Source organism: Chanodichthys erythropterus, chromosome 2, assembly GCF_024489055.1.
Source record: "Chanodichthys erythropterus isolate Z2021 chromosome 2, ASM2448905v1, whole genome shotgun sequence".
Taxonomy (NCBI): Eukaryota; Metazoa; Chordata; class Actinopteri; order Cypriniformes; family Xenocyprididae; genus Chanodichthys; species Chanodichthys erythropterus.
Window position 1 is genome coordinate 16,168,814 of NC_090222.1, and position 18,853 is coordinate 16,187,666.

Genomic DNA, 18,853 nt, shown 5'->3' on the forward strand with positions numbered 1-18,853 from the left:
TTAGCTAATAATCGTGCTATGGACACTGAATGGCTTTGGGTAAATGTAATATTTTGTGAAATATTGTTTACAGGCTGCTTTACTGATGTCTTTCCGTGGTTGAAACACTGATTGAGTGATTACATGAGATACATTTCAGTAAGTTGTACTGTTTCTTTCAACATACCCTTGGATGTTCATTCATGTTTATTTCATACTGTAACTAGTAGTAAAGAGGAAGAGATGATCAGTTCACATGGGCTCCTGCTTTGCTTGAATTGAGGTGTTACAGTGAGCTGACCCCAAAATAAAGAGCAACATAACCACATTTATTTTATGAATTTCATTATAAAACTGACAGAATTTGAAAGCTGAGACTTTGTTTCATATTAATAGTAATCTGCCTGCTCTGTCTTGACTGTTGGCATGTTGTCAGGGTCCTATGCTGTGATGTCAACACTGGGTCTCAATAGGGCTGGGCGATAAACAATATCCTATCGAGATATCATTTATGTTGTTAAAGGCCCGCTGAAGTGTCTTGGAACGCACAGCATTATTCAATGCATTGACGTAATTTCAACTGAAACAGGAAGACCAGGTGATATATCGAACAACCCTGCCCCTTTTTTAAAATAGCCAATAGCGTTTTGTTTATCACAGCTCGGCCAGAGCCCTTAAACTCAGTAAAACCTCTGTTTCCTTTTAATATCTAACCGTTTATCCTCCTAATCTCCTCTATCTCACTTTAAAATATAGCATTCTGTGCAGAATTTAAATGGGTCCAATACCTTTCGTGGTCTGAGCCGACTCACGGATATGATCCGCTCTGTGGTCTCGTGTCTATGGGCTAGAGCAGACTGTGCTCATGCTGCAGTGGTTCACATTATAATAACGTGAAAACGGACTTCATCATCAATGGAAAGCATATTTACACTGTCTGAATCGTTCTCTATTCTCTATATAGTGCACTATGTGCCATTCATCATGTAGAAACTAGTAAATGTGTGAACAAATGACCGATTTCACCCACAGCTTCAGTGTCTGTTGATAGTGTAGGAGGTAGGGCTGGGCGATATATCGAATGCTTTTGTCACGCGCATTTTGTCAGTAAAGCCGGTTCCCTGATTACCGCTAAATCACCATCACCTGCTTTCAAATGGAGCGGCAATTAATAGACAGAGCCGTAGTTCACTGGTAAGCCACGCAATATCGTGTTCAATATCGATATGAATCGCCGTCAATATTGAACGCGATATTGCGTGGCTTGTCAGTGAACTACGGCTCTGTCTATTAAATGGCGCTCCATTTGAAAGCAGGTGATGGCGATTTAGCGGTAATCAGGGAACCGGATTTACTAATGAAATGCGCGTGACAAAAGCATTCGATATATCGCCCAGCCCTAGTAGGAGGGGGCGGGACTTCAGATTCTAGAGAGCATTTGATTGGACAGAAGATTTGATGAGACGCTGAAGTGCAATTTGATGTCATGAAAATCCGTGATCCATTTTGGCAGAAGTGAGAGACTGTAAGTTTTGAATGCTCATATCTCCTAAATATGAATTTTGTAATTGTTTTGGAACACATCAGCTTATTCATAACATTAAGGCTAACATATTCATACTAAAAGCTAAAAACTTGATAAGCTCTAGAAATTTTTACTCGATTTGAAATAATCTAACAGCATGTCTCACAGCAGAAATAAATGAGACAACAGCCAGTCAGTGCATGTCGCTAATAAGTGACTTCTGCTTCTGTATGAATGCCGTGGTTTCGTCTGATACACAAACTCACACACATGACACTCTGTGTTTTCAGCAGCTGCCTTCTCAATGTATGAGGGCATGAACTTCATCTCCAGAGCTGCTTTGAGAGTCACTTCACAAGTTTTTCACGTTTAATTTGAGAAAAATTACCATCAAATACACACTGAAACTAAAACCAAAAGATCTGCATGACAAACCGTCAAAATGAAAGTTTGGTTTAACTTTAATTATGACAGAAATGTAACACTTCTGTATACTAAAATCTACTTCTCAACGTAATAATATTATTTTAAAGGAATATCATACAACCTAGATATTTTTTCATCCATTTAAAAAAAGAAAAAACTGTTCTGTTGTGCAGCATCTTATTTGACAAAGCATAAAAATGCATTGTTTTTGTCACATACTCAGAATAGGACAGACAAGTGAGTAAGTTTCGACAGGTTTATTTAAGCAGAGAATGGAGCTGAATGGGAATGCAGCACAGGTGAGTCTGAACAAGCAGATAGTCTGATGGTTGCTAATTCTTGCGTCTGTTTCAGGGGTAGTTATACACTTAACCATAAAGATTAGGTGTTAGTTTATTTTCAAGATTTCGATTAAATTGTTATTACTGAATTTGTGTAGTAGAAAAAATGTTTGCGTTGTTTATTTAAATGTTTTGAGTATTCTGAACTTCTTGGGTTTTTCAACCACTGCATCAAAATAATAAAAATAAAAAAAACATTACGTATGGTAAACAATAGTTTTAAGTACAGTGGACTTAAACATTAAATAAAACTAAGATTAAAATAATTCAGTTTGACTTAATTGTTATTTATAATTATTCTTTACTTAAAAGATTTGAGTTGCTTTACTTAAATTTTTTTGAGGTAATCTGTGTCTACAATAATTTTGAGTGCTCTGAACTTATTGTCACGGGAAACAGGACCCAGAGGCGAGAGAGTGGAATGAACAATGCTTTAATAGTCCTTCCGAAAGATTAACACAGGCAGTCTGCCAAGTGCGGAATCACACACACACTTGCAGCTGGAATAGTAAATAAATAGGCAAAAATAACAGACAAGGGGAGCTGCAGAGCCATCACTGGTCAGGGTTACTTCAGGCTGGAGATGGGAAAACCCACGGCCGGCAGATGGAGAAACCAGGCAGAGGGAACCAGAAGAAGGATGGAGAAATCCAGAGCGCACTTCTCAGCCTTCACGAAGAGGCGGTTCTCCAGAAGGCGCTGTAATACACGACGGACGTGCTGGACATGCACCTGCAGGGTGAGGGTGAGAAAATCAAAATATCATCGAGGTAAACAAAGACGAAGACGTTGAGCATGTCCCGTAGGACATCATTGACTAGAGCTTGGAACACAGCCGGAGCGTTGACAAGGCCGAACGGTAAAACCCGGTATTCAAAGTGTCCAAGAGGAGTATTAAACGCGGCCTTCCACTCATCTCCCTCTTTAATACGGACCAGTGGTAGGCATTACGGAGGTCGAGCTTAGTGAAGATCTTGGCCCCTTGCAAGATTTCAAACGCCGACGACATAAGGGGCAAAGGATAACGGTTCTTAACAGTTATATCGTTAAGGCCTCGATAATCTATGCAAGGTCGAAGCGACCCGTCTTTTTTCTTGACAAAAAAAAAAACCCGCACCGGCGGGCGAGGTAGAGGAAACGATAGTCCCGGCCGCAAGATTCTCAGTCAAATATTTCTCAAGAGCCTCGCGTTTGGGAGCGGAAAGCGAATACAAGCGCCCGCGAGGAGGGGTAGTACCGGGAAGGAGGTCGATGCTACAATCGTAAGGGCGGTGAGGAGGGAGAGAGGCAGCCCGGGAACAGCTGAACACAGCTCGCAAATCGAGATACTCCTCCGGGACTCCAGACAAATCAGCAGGTTCCTCCTGAAAAACAGAAACAGAAGAGAGAGAAGGAACAGCAGAGACAAGACAATGGGTATGACAAGACAGCTTCCATGACACGATACTTCCCTCTGCCCAGTCAATCTGCGGGTTATGTTGGACTAGCCAGGGGTGGCCCAACACTATAGGGGAGATGGAGGAACAAAAAATAAAAAATGAAATTGTCTCTTGGTGATTTCCCGAGATGGTGAGACTCACCGGAGCGGTGGCGAGATGAGTACATGGCAGCTGACTTCCATCCAGAGCGAATAGAGGGGTAGGCTTATCAAGATGATGAAGAGGAATGTTATGCTCCAAAGCCCATGCTTCGTCCATGAAATTTCCTTCGCAGCCAGAATCGATAACGGCTTTGTGGCGACCAGGGCGGGCGAGAGCCGTGAGGGAACGGCGTGAGGCCGGTGACGCAAGTGATAACAAGCATCACCTGGGAGGCGCACCGGCCTTGAGTCTCTCATGGAGGAGCTCCGGCGACGACCGTGGAGGACGAGAGAGGACCAGGCCTGGACTTTATTTTATGTTTTGTTATGTCTGGCCGGCAGATGTCCGCGAGGGTCTGCCGGCATTACTTTCGTTTTGTTCTTTGTTTATTTTGGAATTAAACTTTGTTTGAACGTTTGCCGGTTCCCGCCTCCTTCTTCCCATATTTACGAACTGTGTTACATTGGTGCTGAAACCCCTGAGGAAGGAGGACATGCTGTCGAAGAGCCCTCGCTGCTGAGGGGGATCGCGGTGCTACGGATTTCGGCAGACTGCAGACGGCGGCGATTCCTCTTGCGGTCTACACACACTCCCGCACTGCCCGAGGCGGTGGTGCTGGAGCCTTGTGAAAGGTGGGACGGAGACCCGGATGCCGTGCTCCTGGGACGAGGTGGGGTGGTTGCCGTCCTGGATCTGGAGGGAGCGGAGGAATCGCCGCCGTCTGCCGTGGGCCGGAGCCTGCTGCTGTCCGCCATGAAGGGGAGGAGCAGGGGACGGGGGACTCGCTGCCGGCTGCCCTCAGTCGGAGGAGCCATCGCCGGCCACCAGGAGGCGGTCGAGGATCGGGCCGTCCACCGAGCATCCAGTGCCACCGCATGGCACCGCGAGAAAGAGCCTCTTGGCAGGCTGAGGACCGAGCGGCAGTGTGTCGGGGAACCGGACCAAGAATTTTTTTTTTTTTTTTTTCTCTTTTTTTCTCTCCCCTCTCTCGTCCTGGGAGCGATGGGCGATGGGGTTATGTGGCAACCAGGGCGGGCGAGAGCCGTGAGGGAACGGCGCGAGTGATAACAAGCATCACCTGGGAGGCACACTGGCCTTGAGTCTCTCACAGAGGAGCTCTGGGAGCATAAAAGGAGGAGCGACGACCATGGAGGACGAGAGAGGACCAGGCCTGGACTTTATTTTATGTTTTGTTATGTTTGTGTGGCCGGCAGACGTCCGCGAGGGTCTTCCGCCATTACTTTCGTTTTGTTCTTTGTTTATTTTGGAATTAAACTTTGTTTGAACGTTCGCCGGTTCCCGCCTCCTTCTTCCCATATTTACGAACTGTGTTACAGGCTTGACACGAGAACATGACTCCAGACCAGTGAAGTGTGACCGGGAAAATAGTGCGTGTTCTTTCCGAAGGGGATCTCGCAGTTGCGCCCGTCAGTACTCCTCGATCTACTGACGAGCGCATCCTTTTAACGGACAGACCGCTACCCGATGACCAGACCCTCCGCAGTACATGCACAGCCGATGCAGGATGCGGCGCTGACGCTCGGCAGGAGAGATCCGTATCCCGGAAACCTGCATGGGCTCGGGAATCTGAGCAGCCTCAAACGACACAGGAGTGGGAGCAAGTGGTGAAGAGGGTGGCAAAGGGGTCGGCCCTCGGACACGGCGTCGTAGCTCAGCTCGCTTCTCCAATCTGATGGCCAATTCCACCAACTGATCGAAATCAGTGGGGACTTCACGCGCATAAATCTCGTCTTTAACTTCTGAACACAACCCCTCCAGAAATCGAGCTACCAGGGCAGGCTCGTTCCATTCACTGGTTGCGGAGAGAGTACGAAACTCAATGGAATAGTCGGAAACTGACCTTCTGCCCTGACGAAGCACAGCTAGCTGACGAGACGCCTCGCGTCCACTGACCGAGCGATCAAAGATCTTCGTCATCTCCTCCTTAAACTGGGCAAAGAGGAGGAGCAAACGCCAGCGTGAGAAAACAATAATCCGACACTGAAGCGCGGCTAGCAGCAGAGCAAAGAAGGGGAAGCAATCAGAGAAGAAACGCAACAGGTGCGTGATCAATCAGCGCGAGCGCTGGAAGAAAAGAGCTGCAGGTGAAAACTACTAAGGAAACGATAGGAAGGATAGGAAAGAATAAGGAGCAATAAAACCTGATTCATGACACTTATGGGTTTTTACAGTGTGGGGGCTGCTGCCAGGGAGCTGCCCAAACCATCAACAAGAAGGAGAGTATCACATCTTTGAGTGACACATTTGTCAAGAAATTTAAACAATAAATACTGTTCCCTTTCGTGGGAACTATCGACGCTACGTCAATGACGTGATGGGAATCCTCTGCATTTTTGTGTTCGTGAAGCACTATTGTATCCAACCAATGAGAGAACGTGACGTCAGAGGCGGGCGACGTCGCGGACCGGAACCTATAAAGCATGCCCAGAAACAAAGAACGCTAGCTTCTGTTGTCTTCAGTAAGCGCTATTTGTATCTTGTCTGTCTTATTTATTGTTGTCTGTCTACCATCTCGCCAGAAAGTGATCTCTTTGTCTGAGGACAAGAGTTTCCAAACAAGTGAAATAAGCATAGACATATATATATATAAAATGACGGAGAAAGGCCAGCGTTTCACTAAGTGTGCACCTCCTTGTCCGCGATTCATCGTGGAGGGGAGATACACATGAGATGTGTGTGAAATGCCTGGGAGTTGAGCACGCACAGGCAGCTCTTGAGGGGGCTGTCTGTGTGCACTGTGAGCGGCTCACTCTCAGGGCGCTGCGCTCACGCCGGGCGCTCTTTGAGGAGGGCGCCGCGGCGAGTGTTCCCCGCGGGTCTGGTCCCGCTGCTGCTGAGGCACAGCGAAGGCTGCACTCGTGGGGTTCACAGATGGATCTAGCAGAGGGGGAGAGACGGGCTCTGCCTTATCGCTTCCCTTACCTGCTAGATCTAGTGTCTCTCCTTTGGTGGTGGAAGCACGCGCTGCGGTTTCTTCCCCGCAAAGGGAGGCACCGACACTGAATATATCTTCCTCCGAGGAGGTTGATGTTGAAGGTGTCGAGGGTGGTGATGAGGGACCGTCATCCTCATCTCCAGCCCATGAGGAGCTTATGGAGGTAGTGACCCGGGCAGTAGAAAAACTGAAAATAAGCTGGCCCGCGGAGGAGAGCGTTCCTAAAATAAAAAGCAAGTTAGATGAACGCTTCCTCCCAGATAGGTCACTACCCCAGCGTCGGGGACTGCCGTTCTTTCCCGACCTCCACACCGAGGTGTCGAGGTCGTGGAATAGACCCGTGCAGTACTGTGTCTTCAGCCCACAAACGACAATGTATAGTAATATTATGGGGCTGAAGCAACACGGTTATGGGGCGATGCCTCGGGTTGAGGAGACGCTTGCGAGCTATCTCTCGCCCGAGTCTGCATCGTCCCTGAAATCCCCGACGTTGCCCACCAAACCACTAAAACAAACATCGAGTTTGGTGGGCAAGGCTTATTCGGCAGCGGGTCAGGCTGCGGCATGTCTGCACACAATGTCTATACTGCAGGCATACCAAGCTGATCTGCTGGGGGAGATTGAGGAGTCTGGGGAAGCGACTTTTGATACAATTCAGGAGTTGAGAAAAGCCGCAGATTTAGCTCTCCGTGCCACCAAGGAGACGGCCAAGTCAGTAGGCCATTCTATGGCAGCCATGGTGGCCACGGAGAGACATCTGTGGCTCAATCTCGCAGATATTAAGGATAAAGACAAACATATCCTTATGGATGCGCCGCTTTCCTCCGAGGGCCTGTTCAGTGACGCAGTTGCTACTGTCGTCGACAGGTTCGAGGAGGCGAAAAAACAGAAAGCGGCGTTCCAAAGATTCCTTCCCCGGAAATCTCATCCCCCTGAGGCTGCTGGGCGGGAGCAGCCTCAGCCGATAGCCGGCTCCTCGGGATACAGGTCCCAGCAGAAAGCTAGTGTGGCCGCCCGTGCTCCCCCGCGAAAAGCTTGGGGACCGGTGCGCGCTGTACAGCAGAAGCCTTCTGGGGGTAGGGCGGATCTGAGGACCGTCATTATTTCCCGGAAGGCTTCCCAAAAGAAATCCTGACGGTCATGGATCAGGGTTTCTGAGGGCAGTCCCCTCCGAAGGGGTTCGACGATTAACATCTTTCGTTCCCCATCGGTGCCCTCAGGGGGCTGTTCTGCCAACCCTGCCAACCCTGCCACCCAGTGTGCGACAGGGCGCAGCAGTCCCCGTCGATCCTTCGAGGAGGGTCGGCCAGCACATGATTCGCTTATCTGCCGGTGCGCCGTGCCAGATAAACGAGCCAAGTGCTCAAAAAACACCAGAGACCAGTCTCGAGAGGCTGGTTCCCTTAGTAGAATTTTTGGGGGAATGGAAACTTCTTCCAAATATTTCGAAATGGGTGCTGCTCGTGGTAGAACAGGGTTACAGAATTCAGTTCGGTTCTCTTCCGCCCAGGTTCAGTGGAGTGATTCACACAGTGGTAGCTCCAGAGCAGTCTCTGGTAATGGAACAGGAGGTTACGACGCTTTTGCAAAAAGGGGCTATAGAACGGGTTCCCTCTCCCAGCAAAATGTCGGGCTTTTACAGCCGCTACTTCATTGTTCCAAAGAAGGATGGGGGGTTGCGTCCGATCATAGATCTTCGTATACTAAATCGATCTGTAAAGAAGTTGAAGTTCAAGATGCTTACACTCAAACAGATTATTCCACAGATCAGATCCGAGGACTGGTTTGTGGCGATAGATCTAAAGGACGCATATTTTCACATTTCCATCAATCCTTCTCACAGGAAGTTCCTCAGGTTTGCTTTCGGGGGCGAAGCATACCAATACAAGGTTCTTCCCTTCGGCCTATCACTATCACCCCGCACGTTCACGAAGTGCGTGGATGCAGCCTTGGCTCCGCTGAGACTCCAAGGCATCCGCGTGCTGAACTATATCGACGATTGGTTGATTTTAGCTCAAACAGAACGTCTGGCAGCTCAACATCGAGATGTTGTGTTGTCGCACATGAAGAAGCTTGGGCTGAGGCTCAACGCCAAGAAAACTGTGCTGGTTCCGAGTCAGGTTGCCAACTATCTTGGGGTAATCTGGGATTCCATCACGATGCGGGCGCAATTGACTCCCGCTCGTGTGACTTCCATTCTCGGGGCCGTGAATGGGGTGAAGTTAGGCCGGTCACTCACTGTAAAACAGTTTCAGAGACTGTTGGGTCTGATGGCAGCTGCGTCCAACGTTGTTACTTTTGGCCTTCTGCACATGAGACCCTTACAGTGGTGGCTCAGGACCAAGGGATTTTCTCCGAGGGGAAATCCTTTCCGCATGATCAAAGTCACGCGGCGGTGCCTTCGTGCTCTGGTCATGTGGAAAAGCCTTGGTTCCTGTCCCAGGGACCCGTGTTGGGAACTTCATGTCGTCGCGTAATGCTTACGACAGATGCGTCCCTCACGGGCTGGGGAGCGATCATGAGTGGTCGCTCAGCTCAAGGTCACTGGGAGGTACACCAGCTCTCCTGGCACATAAATCGGCTGGAGATGCTGGCAGTGTTTCAGGCTCTGAAGCACTTCCTCCCCGACCTGAGGGGCCACCATGTGTTGGTTCAGACAGACAACACTACGGTGGTCTCCTACATAAATCACCAAGGGGGACTGCGGTCTCGGCCACTATGCAAACTGGTCAGTCACATTCTCCTGTGGACCCAGGGAAATTACTCTCGCTAAAGGCGTCGTATATTCCGGGGTATTTGAATATGGGGGCGGACGCTCTGTCGAGGCAGAGCGCGAGTCCGGGGGAATGGAAGCTTCACTCAGAGGCAGTGGAGCTCATATGGAAAACATTCGGTCGAGCGGAAGTCGATCTCTTTGCCACAGAGGAGTCAACTCAATGCCCTCTGTGGTACTCTCTGAGGCACCCAGCTCCTCTGGGGTTGGATGCCATGATACAGACGTGGCCGAGGCGACGTCTGTATGCTTTTCCCCAGTCTCTCTGCTCCCGGGAGTTCTGGACAAAGTCCGTCAGGAAGGGGTAAACCTGATATTGGTGGCTCCTTTCTGGCCAACAAGAATATGGTTTGCGGACCTAGTTTCGCTTCTTCACGGCTCTCCTCTGGAGCTTCCAGTCAGACAGGATCTCCTGTCCCAAGCGGACGGCATGGTTTTACATCCCCGTCCAGAAATGTGGAAACTGTGGGCCTGGCCCCTGAGGGGGCAAGGCTCATAGAATCTGGTCTCCCAACCGAGGTTGTGGAGACCATCCTTCAGTCCAGAGCTCCATCTACAAGGAAGCTTTATATGTATAAGTGGAAGGTTTTCGCTACATGGTGTAGCCATCATAGGGTGGACCCGGTCCACTCATCTGTCAGCTATGTGCTTCAATTCCTCCAAGAAAAGCTTTCAGAAGGCTTAACTCACTCCACATTAAAAGTGTATGTGGCTGCGATTTCAGCCTATCATGTTCCTATGGGTGGTGTCTCGGTAGGTCGAGACCCCTTAGTTGTTCGCTTCCTTCGTGGCGCACTGAGGCTCAGGCCTTCAGTACGCCCAAAATCTCTGACCTGGGACTTAGCCATCGTGTTACAAGGGTTGGCTGAGGCGCCCTTTGAACCTTTGGAAGATGTGTCAGATAAAATGCTCACATTGAAGACTGTGTTTTTACTGGCCATCTCATCCTTGAAAAGGATAGGTGACCTTCAAGCTCTTTCGGTTTCACCATCATGTTTAGAGTTTGCACCAGGGATGGTTAAGGCCTTTCTACATACAAGGCCTGGTTACATTCCTAAGGTCCCCACTAGGGTCCCAGGTCCTATCGTTCTGGAGGCTTTTTATCCCCCTCCGTTTACTGATCCGAATGTGAGTAGTACTCCGGGTGCTTTGGTGTTACAAGATAGCAGCCAGGCACTCGGAGGCACGGCGTAGTGGGGACAGCGTTCCCATCACGTCATTAACGTAGCGTCGATAGTTCCCACGAAAGGGAACGTCTTGGGTTACGAGTGTAACCCTTGTTCCCTGAGTAAGGGAACGAGACGCTACGTCACGTTGCCGTACCTCCAGCATGCCTGGAGCGCTTACTTCAGACATATCACAGAAGCTAGCGTTCTTTGTTTCTGGGCATGCTTTATAGGTTCCGGTCCGCGACGTCGCCCGCCTCTGACGTCACGTTCTCTCATTGGTTGGATACAATAGTGCTTCACGAACACAAAAATGCAGAGGATTCCCATCACGTCATTGACGTAGCGTCTCGTTCCCTTACTCAGGGAACAAGGGTTACACTCGTAACCCAAGACGTTTTGTGGCTCTTTAATGTATCGTGACAGATCGTTGTATTGTCTCAGTTCAAACGGTACATGAACCGATCATCTCTACCTACTAGTAATAAACATGAATTAACATTAGAATGTATGTTGTTTCAACTGCAGAAAGACATCAATACACATAATTTTTTAAGATCAAGTCCACCGATGTTAATTATTAATTTTCCTGTGTTTGTTTGTTGGGTAAAAAGACCTGATGATCCATGTTATCCAGCATAATTTGAGAAAGTTACAAAGAAATTTTTGTGCTTCAAATGAAGGCAAGAACATCTGACCTTTTGTTATAAGGAGTTGAATATAATGTAATTTTTTATTAAAAAAAAAAAAAACATAAATCTTTGTGTCAGCTTTTCATAGTTTTAACTAAAATATAATAAAAATAAACCATTCTCTGGAAATAACTGAATTAAATTTATTTTAAATCACTTAAATCACTTTAGAGAATGTTTCAGTAATATCAAATGAAAGACTTCGGACCTAGTGACTATAGTGACTTTGTAATACATTTTCAAAATGACCACTTATCCAAATAGAACTGTGCTAAAGCACACCAAATCATTGATTTGTGTCTTATTTGAAATTCTTTTAAATCACATGACTTTGGAGAAGGCACACTGTGTATCCAATGAGAGAGCACTGACCCTGCTTGTGCAATAACAAAACTATGATAACCCCTTAATCCCCATAATAACATTCAAGCTCTTGTGCAATATCTACATAGCCGAGAGATCAAAATCTGTTTGCAATCTTCTGCTGCTCACAAAGGACTTACACTCACTATGGAGGTGCACATGTGTCCTCTTCTCTATCTGCTGCTATGTATGAGTTGTGCTGTTCAGGGAGATAACAATAAGAGGTAAATATTATTATTGTTGCAGTAGTAGTAGAATCATTTTAATAATAATATTTATTAATAATCATATTTTTCATCAATGTATGTTTTTTTATATATTTTAAATATGAGGGAAGAATAAAACACTAAACTTGGTTAAGGTATTCTTCTGACAAAAGTATTTGGCCAAAAAAGACAAACTACAGCTAAAGGTTTTATTTTACTATGCAAAAAAAGTACATAGAATATTAAAAAAGCTCACAGAAAAAAGCATACAGTGACTACAACATAATCAGTTATTGATATTTCCTTGGTTCTCTCGTTTTTGCATGTGTTCATAATTTCTTTGTTTGGCAGCCTGGCTAAAAATTATGTCTGCACAATTTGGCATGTTTCATTGCATTATCACAAATAAAACAATTTACTCCTTGCATAAAAATATGCTTACAAAATCTTTAACACATTTTTAATAATATTTGAATAAAAGGTGAAGATGTCAATTTTCCATAGCCAGACATCACTTTTGGCCACAATTGTATTTAAGCATTGTTTTAGGTTACTGTTGTAGGTAATGCATGCTTTAAAAAAATCTAGTAGTTAATGCAATTTGATTTGATTGTAATAAGGTCACCGCCATAATAACAAATAAAGTTTTGAAGAAACATAATCATACATCAAGATGAGGATAAACTTAATGTTCAGCTTCCGCATGCTGGTTCTCAACTGTATTTCACGATCCACTGCAAATTTGCATTCAGGTCTAGCTCCACTTATAACATGAAGTTAAAACTTTTCACGCTTTACATATTTTCTTGTTGATTACTTAGTTCTACTCTAAAATTATCATATTACAGAAGAGAAATTGTTTCTGAAAGTCATTGCCTTTTTTGTAAATGTTTTTTTTTTACTAAGTTGTCTTGGAAATTGTTTTGGTTTGTGTGTATCAGATTCCTAATCACTGCTCCGAGTGTCTTTCATGTTGGTGTGAAAGAACCCATATGGATTCAAGTGGGGGAGGCATTGCTCAACAAACCTGTGTCCTGTCAGTTAGAAACGGAGATGCGTATTCCCATGTCCGCACGGGAGACCATAACAATCAGCAAAAAAGGAGCGTTTGAGGCAATGAAGCTTGAGGTAAGGAAATAAATATCGAAATGAATAGATTTTAATGCCATTTTAGACTAATGCCAAAAGTTTATTTTAGCAGGATATGGTTGTGTATAAATATAAAATAATTAGATATGTAATTATATATGCATCAACACACAGTCCTGTCATTTAAAAAAAAAGTTGCTGTGTTTGATGCTCATTTCTGTGTATTTCCTCTTCAAGATATTTGCAGATGAAGTTTCAAACCTGAAATCAATTAATGGAGAGCCTCCTTATCTCAACCTGGCATGTGAAGTTGATGGTCAGAAATGGCAGACTCGTGTCCTGGTCTCCAAACACAGTGGCTACATCTTTATTCAGACTGACCAACCCATTTACAACCCTACCCAGAAAGGTACAATAAACACAGTTTGCCTTGCTAACTAAGATCCAGTTTCCTAAGTTCAAATGCGCAAGAATTATATACAAGTGTGTTTGAAAAACCTTACTACCTCATCAACATCAGAATGAGACTTTTTGTAAAAGACTTCAGGTATTTCACTTATTATTTAACTAACTGCAAATTTTTATCCAGTTTAGTATCTGCTAATATTCAGCTTAAAATCCTGATACCTTCAGACCTGGTCCATGGGAGCATCCCCTCCTGGGGGGAATAGTGTACACCAAGACATCATGTGCCAGATTTACTTCAGGGCTCTCTGGCAAAAGGGACCATAGAATAAGTACTCCTCCCAGAGAGAGAGGCAGGTTTCTACAGCCGGTACTTTATTGTGCCCAAAAATGATGAGGGTTGTGTCCGATTTTAGATCTGAGGGGCCTGAACCATACTCTTCAGAAATACAGGTTCAAGATGCTTACCCTCAAACTCACAGTGTCACAAAACCAAGGAGGATTAGTTTGTGACAATAGATCTAAAGGCTACTTACCTTCACATCAAGATTCTGCCAGAACACAGGAAGTTTCTCAGGTTTGCTTTTGTGGGAAAAGCAGATAAATATCGAGTTCTGCCTTTTGGCCTAGCCGTGTCCCCACGCACATTCACCAAGTGCATGTATGCTGCTCTGGCTCCTCTGCGACTCCAGGGCATTTATGTACTGAATTACATAGACGATTGGCTTATACTAGCTAAACCTGAGTTAGAGGCATGGCATTGTGATGAATATGAAGCATCTGGGAATTAAACCCCAAAACTAGTGTACTTTCTCCCAAACAGAGAGCCACTTTTCTGGGGGTAGTATGGGACTCGACCACAATGCAGGCACATCTGTCTACTGCATGTGTGGATTCAATCCTAACCATGGTAAAAAAACAAGAAAGGAGTTTTCAGTTTTAGAAAATTCAAAGGCTGCTTATGGTAGCAACAGCCAACATCATTTCTTTGGGTCTACTGCACATGAGTCCTTTCCAATTCTGGCTCAAATGTAGAGGTTTTCATCCTCTGAATCAAACTTCCAGAGTCATAAGAATGTCGCAGGCTATGTGCTCTTCCACTTTGGAAGACGTTAGGTTTCCTCAACAAGGACCTGACACTAGAGGCATTTTGTCATCGCAAGTCTCTCACAACAGATGCCTCTCTCATGAGTTGGGGTGCAGTTGTCAATGGCCAACCAGCCTATGGCCTTTATGCTCATCTCTCCTGGCACATAAATTGCCTCAAAGAGGGCGGTGTTTCGAACTCTGAAACACTTCCTTTCACAACTGAGGGGTTACCCTGTGTTGGTCCACAAAGACAACACTACGGTAGTCTCTTACATCAGTCACCACAGCGGGCTACGTTTGCATCCCATTTTCAGGCAGGCACAGCAGATCCTGCTCTGGGCAGAAGAAAAGTTTCTTTCTCTGAAAGCAGTTTACATCCGGGCCATATAAATGTGAGAGCAGGCATCATGTCGAGGCAGGGGCTGAGGCCCGGAGAATGGCAACTTCACCCACAAGTATATGGCGTAGCTATGACAGAGTGGAAGTGGATAGGAGACAACCCACTGTCCCCAACCCACTGTCCCCTCCCACACTTCCATTTCAGTTGGGGCTGGATGCCATGGTACAGGTGCTGGGGACAATATTTAATACCCAGCTGGAAGCTTTGGGTCTGGCCCCTGGAGGGTACCAGCTCATAGATTCTGGTCTTTTGGTAGAATTCATTGAAACTATCCTAAATTATATAGCTCCTTCCACTAGGATGTTGTATGCCTTGAAATGGCAACTTATTGTATCATGGTGTGTACAATATTATGTGAATCCAGTTAACTGCCCTGTTGGTCCAGTGCTGGAGCTTAGAAGGAGCTTTTGTTGGTTGTTGGTTCTTGCACAGTGCCAGATGGTTGAGCCCTATCTGCCGGTTGCAAGTTCCCTCCTGGGACCTAGCATTAGTCCTAGGAGCCTTGACAAAAGCACTGTTTGAGATGACTTGACTTGACTCCTGCTTAGACTTATTTTGCACCTCATACTGGACTATATTCCAAAAGTTCTTTCTGCAGCTAGTCAGCCAGTCATTTTGCAGGCTTTATTTCCTCCGCCTCATGAGATGCTGGAGCAAGAAAGACTCCAGCTGTTATGCCTGGTCTGTGCTTTGAGAGTCTATGTCCATCGCTCAGGGGTGCGTTTCCCAAAGCGAACTATGGTTGCAAGTTCCGGCATTACCAATAGAGTTCAATGGGACTTACGACTATAGTTGACTAACAATGCTTTCGTGAAATGCACCCTAGGCCAGACACCAAGAATGCGTAGATTGTTTCAACTTCTGGTATGCTTTGGTGGACAAAATAGAGGTAATGTGTTCACTAAGCAACATATCTCACATTGGATAACAAATGCTATGATCCTCTCCTATGAGGCTCGCAGAATGGCTTCGCCTCTAGGGGTCAGGGCCCAGCGAATTTACACCTGCAAAATGTTTGTGCTAAGGCAGACACATTCACTGTTGCTCTCCGTACACATTCATCAGGTTCTACAGTTTGGACACAGATTCCACCCCAGGATCTCGAGTCCTTTATGCTTGACCAAAGTCCCGTCTATGCTCAACAATCATCTGTGCTTATACACAGCCTTGTTGATAGACTCTGTTACCTTGGGCGTGGCAAGATTGGTATTAAAGTGCCCATAGCGTCAAAATTATGACGTAATGTCAAAATTCCACTTTGAAGGAGTCTCAGGTTACATATGTTATCCGGTTCCCCAAAAAGTAATCATATATCTGACCATCAATATAGTACATTTTTCCACTTAATGTGTATCTTAGGTCCTTTAACTTCCTCTACTGCCATAGCTAGTTCATTTTACATGGCCCTGTAGGGTGAAAAAACTATACATTTTCCATTCAGTCTCTCACATAATGTAAAAATAGCATGTCACATATCAAAAATCCATGTTTGTACTGTATATTACTACTGTGTATTTAACCTGGTTATCTGTGTTTCTCAGTTTGGTTCAGGATCTTCACTCTGGACCACTCTATGCGACCAAAATCAGAGATAGTTTATGTCTCTATGTATGTAAGTAAGAAAGTTCTATTTTTATTTTGTACCTATAATATGCTTCTCTACAGATCATAATGTGCACTAACACTATCAAGTTTCTGTCACTTCGGTCTTGTTCGGTGCCCTCCCTCTTTCCCTCCCTCCCTGCTAAATGTGGCCATGTACTTTCATGTTGTCAGGTTTTGTCTTGTGCTGTGTAGCACCCAGCTCTTTTTTTCACTGGCCACATGTTCATGTTGTCATGTCTTGTGTGGACACACAGTTGAGGAATGCTCTCATTAGCTGTGTGTTCGTTTCATGTTTTGTTTGAGCACATGGTTTGTAATTAGGTGTGTTCAACATCGGCTGCGGTTAGATGTAACCCATCGGCGAGAGTTGCCGAGTGCAGTCAGGGAGAAGCAAAATTGGGCCGTCAAGTCAGACACTCTCTGCTTCCTGTAGTGACACTCGTGCTGTGTTTGCATACTTTATCACAGATGAAGTGAAATAAATGCAATATTTATCAAATACACAGATGTTTCAGAGACATTTTCCTTGTACAAGAAAAAAGTTCAACAATATGCCTATACTATTCAAATCCAATGTAGTGGGGTCTACATTTTTTATGAGCTTTATTTTCATAAACATGTAACATTGAGACTACATGAAAAGAACATATACTGTAGTATAAATACAGATTTGTGAATATTAGTGGAACTGAAGGTGTCCGAATAAACACGAAACGTGTTTGTGTCATGCGGTGAATCCGACCAATTGTGGAATAACTGTGTCGCCATCAGAGCCTGTGCAGCCGCTCTTGAGAAGCTGCGCCAGCTGAGTCCTCCATCTCGAATCACTCTTGTGGTACTTTGATGCCATATGTGACTTTTATTTCTAAGATTATCTCATGTAATAGGATACTTTCTGCAGCTTAAATTCTCACCATCATTTATTAAGCAAATCAAGAAACTGGCATGGCCTACTTAACTGACCTTTATCTATGTCCTCAGAATGCTGATGGGAACAAAATCAAGAAATCAACGTACAAAGTTACAGATGGCATTCTGTCAAAGGTCTACCACATCCCAGATATTTCAAAGTAAAGTCAATCTCATTTTCTATCATCGTAAAAGTATTAATCGTAGTATAAAATCTGTGATGCTTATGGAAATAAATATTAGCATGCTGTTCAGTATTTTAAGATGACTGCATTATGAAGCTGCTGTATTTATTTCAGCCCATAAACAACATTTTAATTCAATCTCTGCAGACCTGGTGTATGGAAGATTACAGCACATTACAAAGGTGACGAGAAAAATCCTGCCGTGCGTGAATTTAAGGTCCAGAAATTTGGTAAATAAAATTATACTAGATATGGACATTCACATATTTTCCTACTATTATAAATATCTATAAAAAAAATATTTACAGATATTGTATTGCATCTAACTCAAATACAATGCATTTTTGTCAGTTCTTCCCAGCTTTGGGGTTTCTGTTCAGTCGGAAAAAGCCTTTCTGCTCGTGAATGCAGAGACATTCACATTCACCATTCAAGCCTCGTAAGTTTACATTCAGATCAAACAAATGAAGACTTCAGATGCAAAAGCCTCTAAATGCCATCTGAAATTTTCTTCTAAAATGAGCATTTTTATCAAGCTTGTATGTTTATGTTCAGTTATTTCACTTTAATGGCAATGAAAAGGACCTATTAATTGCCATTAAAGCAAAATTACTGAACCTAAACTTATGAGCTTGATAAAAATGCTCATTTTAGAAGAAAATTTCAGATGGCACTTAGAGGCTTTTGCATCTGAAGGGATAGTTAAGCTAATAGAAGAATTTGTCCATTATTTACTCATCCTGTATTTTGAGGTGAATTATACTGTACCTTTAATTAGACTGGGTAAACCCAGCCTGATCTGCCAGCAATTTGATTTCGCCTGGCAACTCAGTCTGGAAACCCGTACATTCATTTCTACTGCTTCTGTTACACTTTTGCGGGAACCAATCACAGACTGGCTTATCCACCTTGCTCGCTATTGGCGGGAATAACACGAGAAGCGACGGCAAGCACGACCGTCAATCAAATTCCTTTTAACCTCTCGACAATGCTGAATGACTTCTTTAGTTTAGCAAACAAATCGCTGGAGTGGGTGTAAATACCACTCACTTTCATGTTTTTTTTTGCACAACCTGCAAAAATCGCTCGATGCCATTGCTGCTTCTGCAAACCAAAGATCAATGCTACAAACCAATACAAACTAAACCTGTCTGGAGTTTTCGC

At 44.9% G+C, this 18,853-nt stretch overlaps 1 protein-coding gene across 2 annotated transcripts in view; it reads left to right on the forward strand.

The window, feature by feature from the left end:
- The first annotated feature begins 11,898 nt into the window (after positions 1–11,898).
- LOC137031463 (complement C4-B-like) overlaps positions 11,899–18,853 on the forward strand; it is a 34,645-nt gene continuing 27,690 nt past the window's right edge. For both annotated transcript variants that reach the window (XR_010896559.1, XM_067402432.1), the window contains exons 1-7: positions 11,899–12,025; positions 12,949–13,135; positions 13,334–13,505; positions 16,532–16,602; positions 17,577–17,665; positions 17,837–17,919; positions 18,041–18,128. Coding sequence is in view for 1 of the 2 variants with exons in the window: in XM_067402432.1 (XP_067258533.1) it covers positions 11,949–12,025; positions 12,949–13,135; positions 13,334–13,505; positions 16,532–16,602; positions 17,577–17,665; positions 17,837–17,919; positions 18,041–18,128 (767 nt within the window). In the remaining variant the exon portion in view is untranslated. The remainder of the gene's footprint in view (positions 12,026–12,948; positions 13,136–13,333; positions 13,506–16,531; positions 16,603–17,576; positions 17,666–17,836; positions 17,920–18,040; positions 18,129–18,853) is intronic.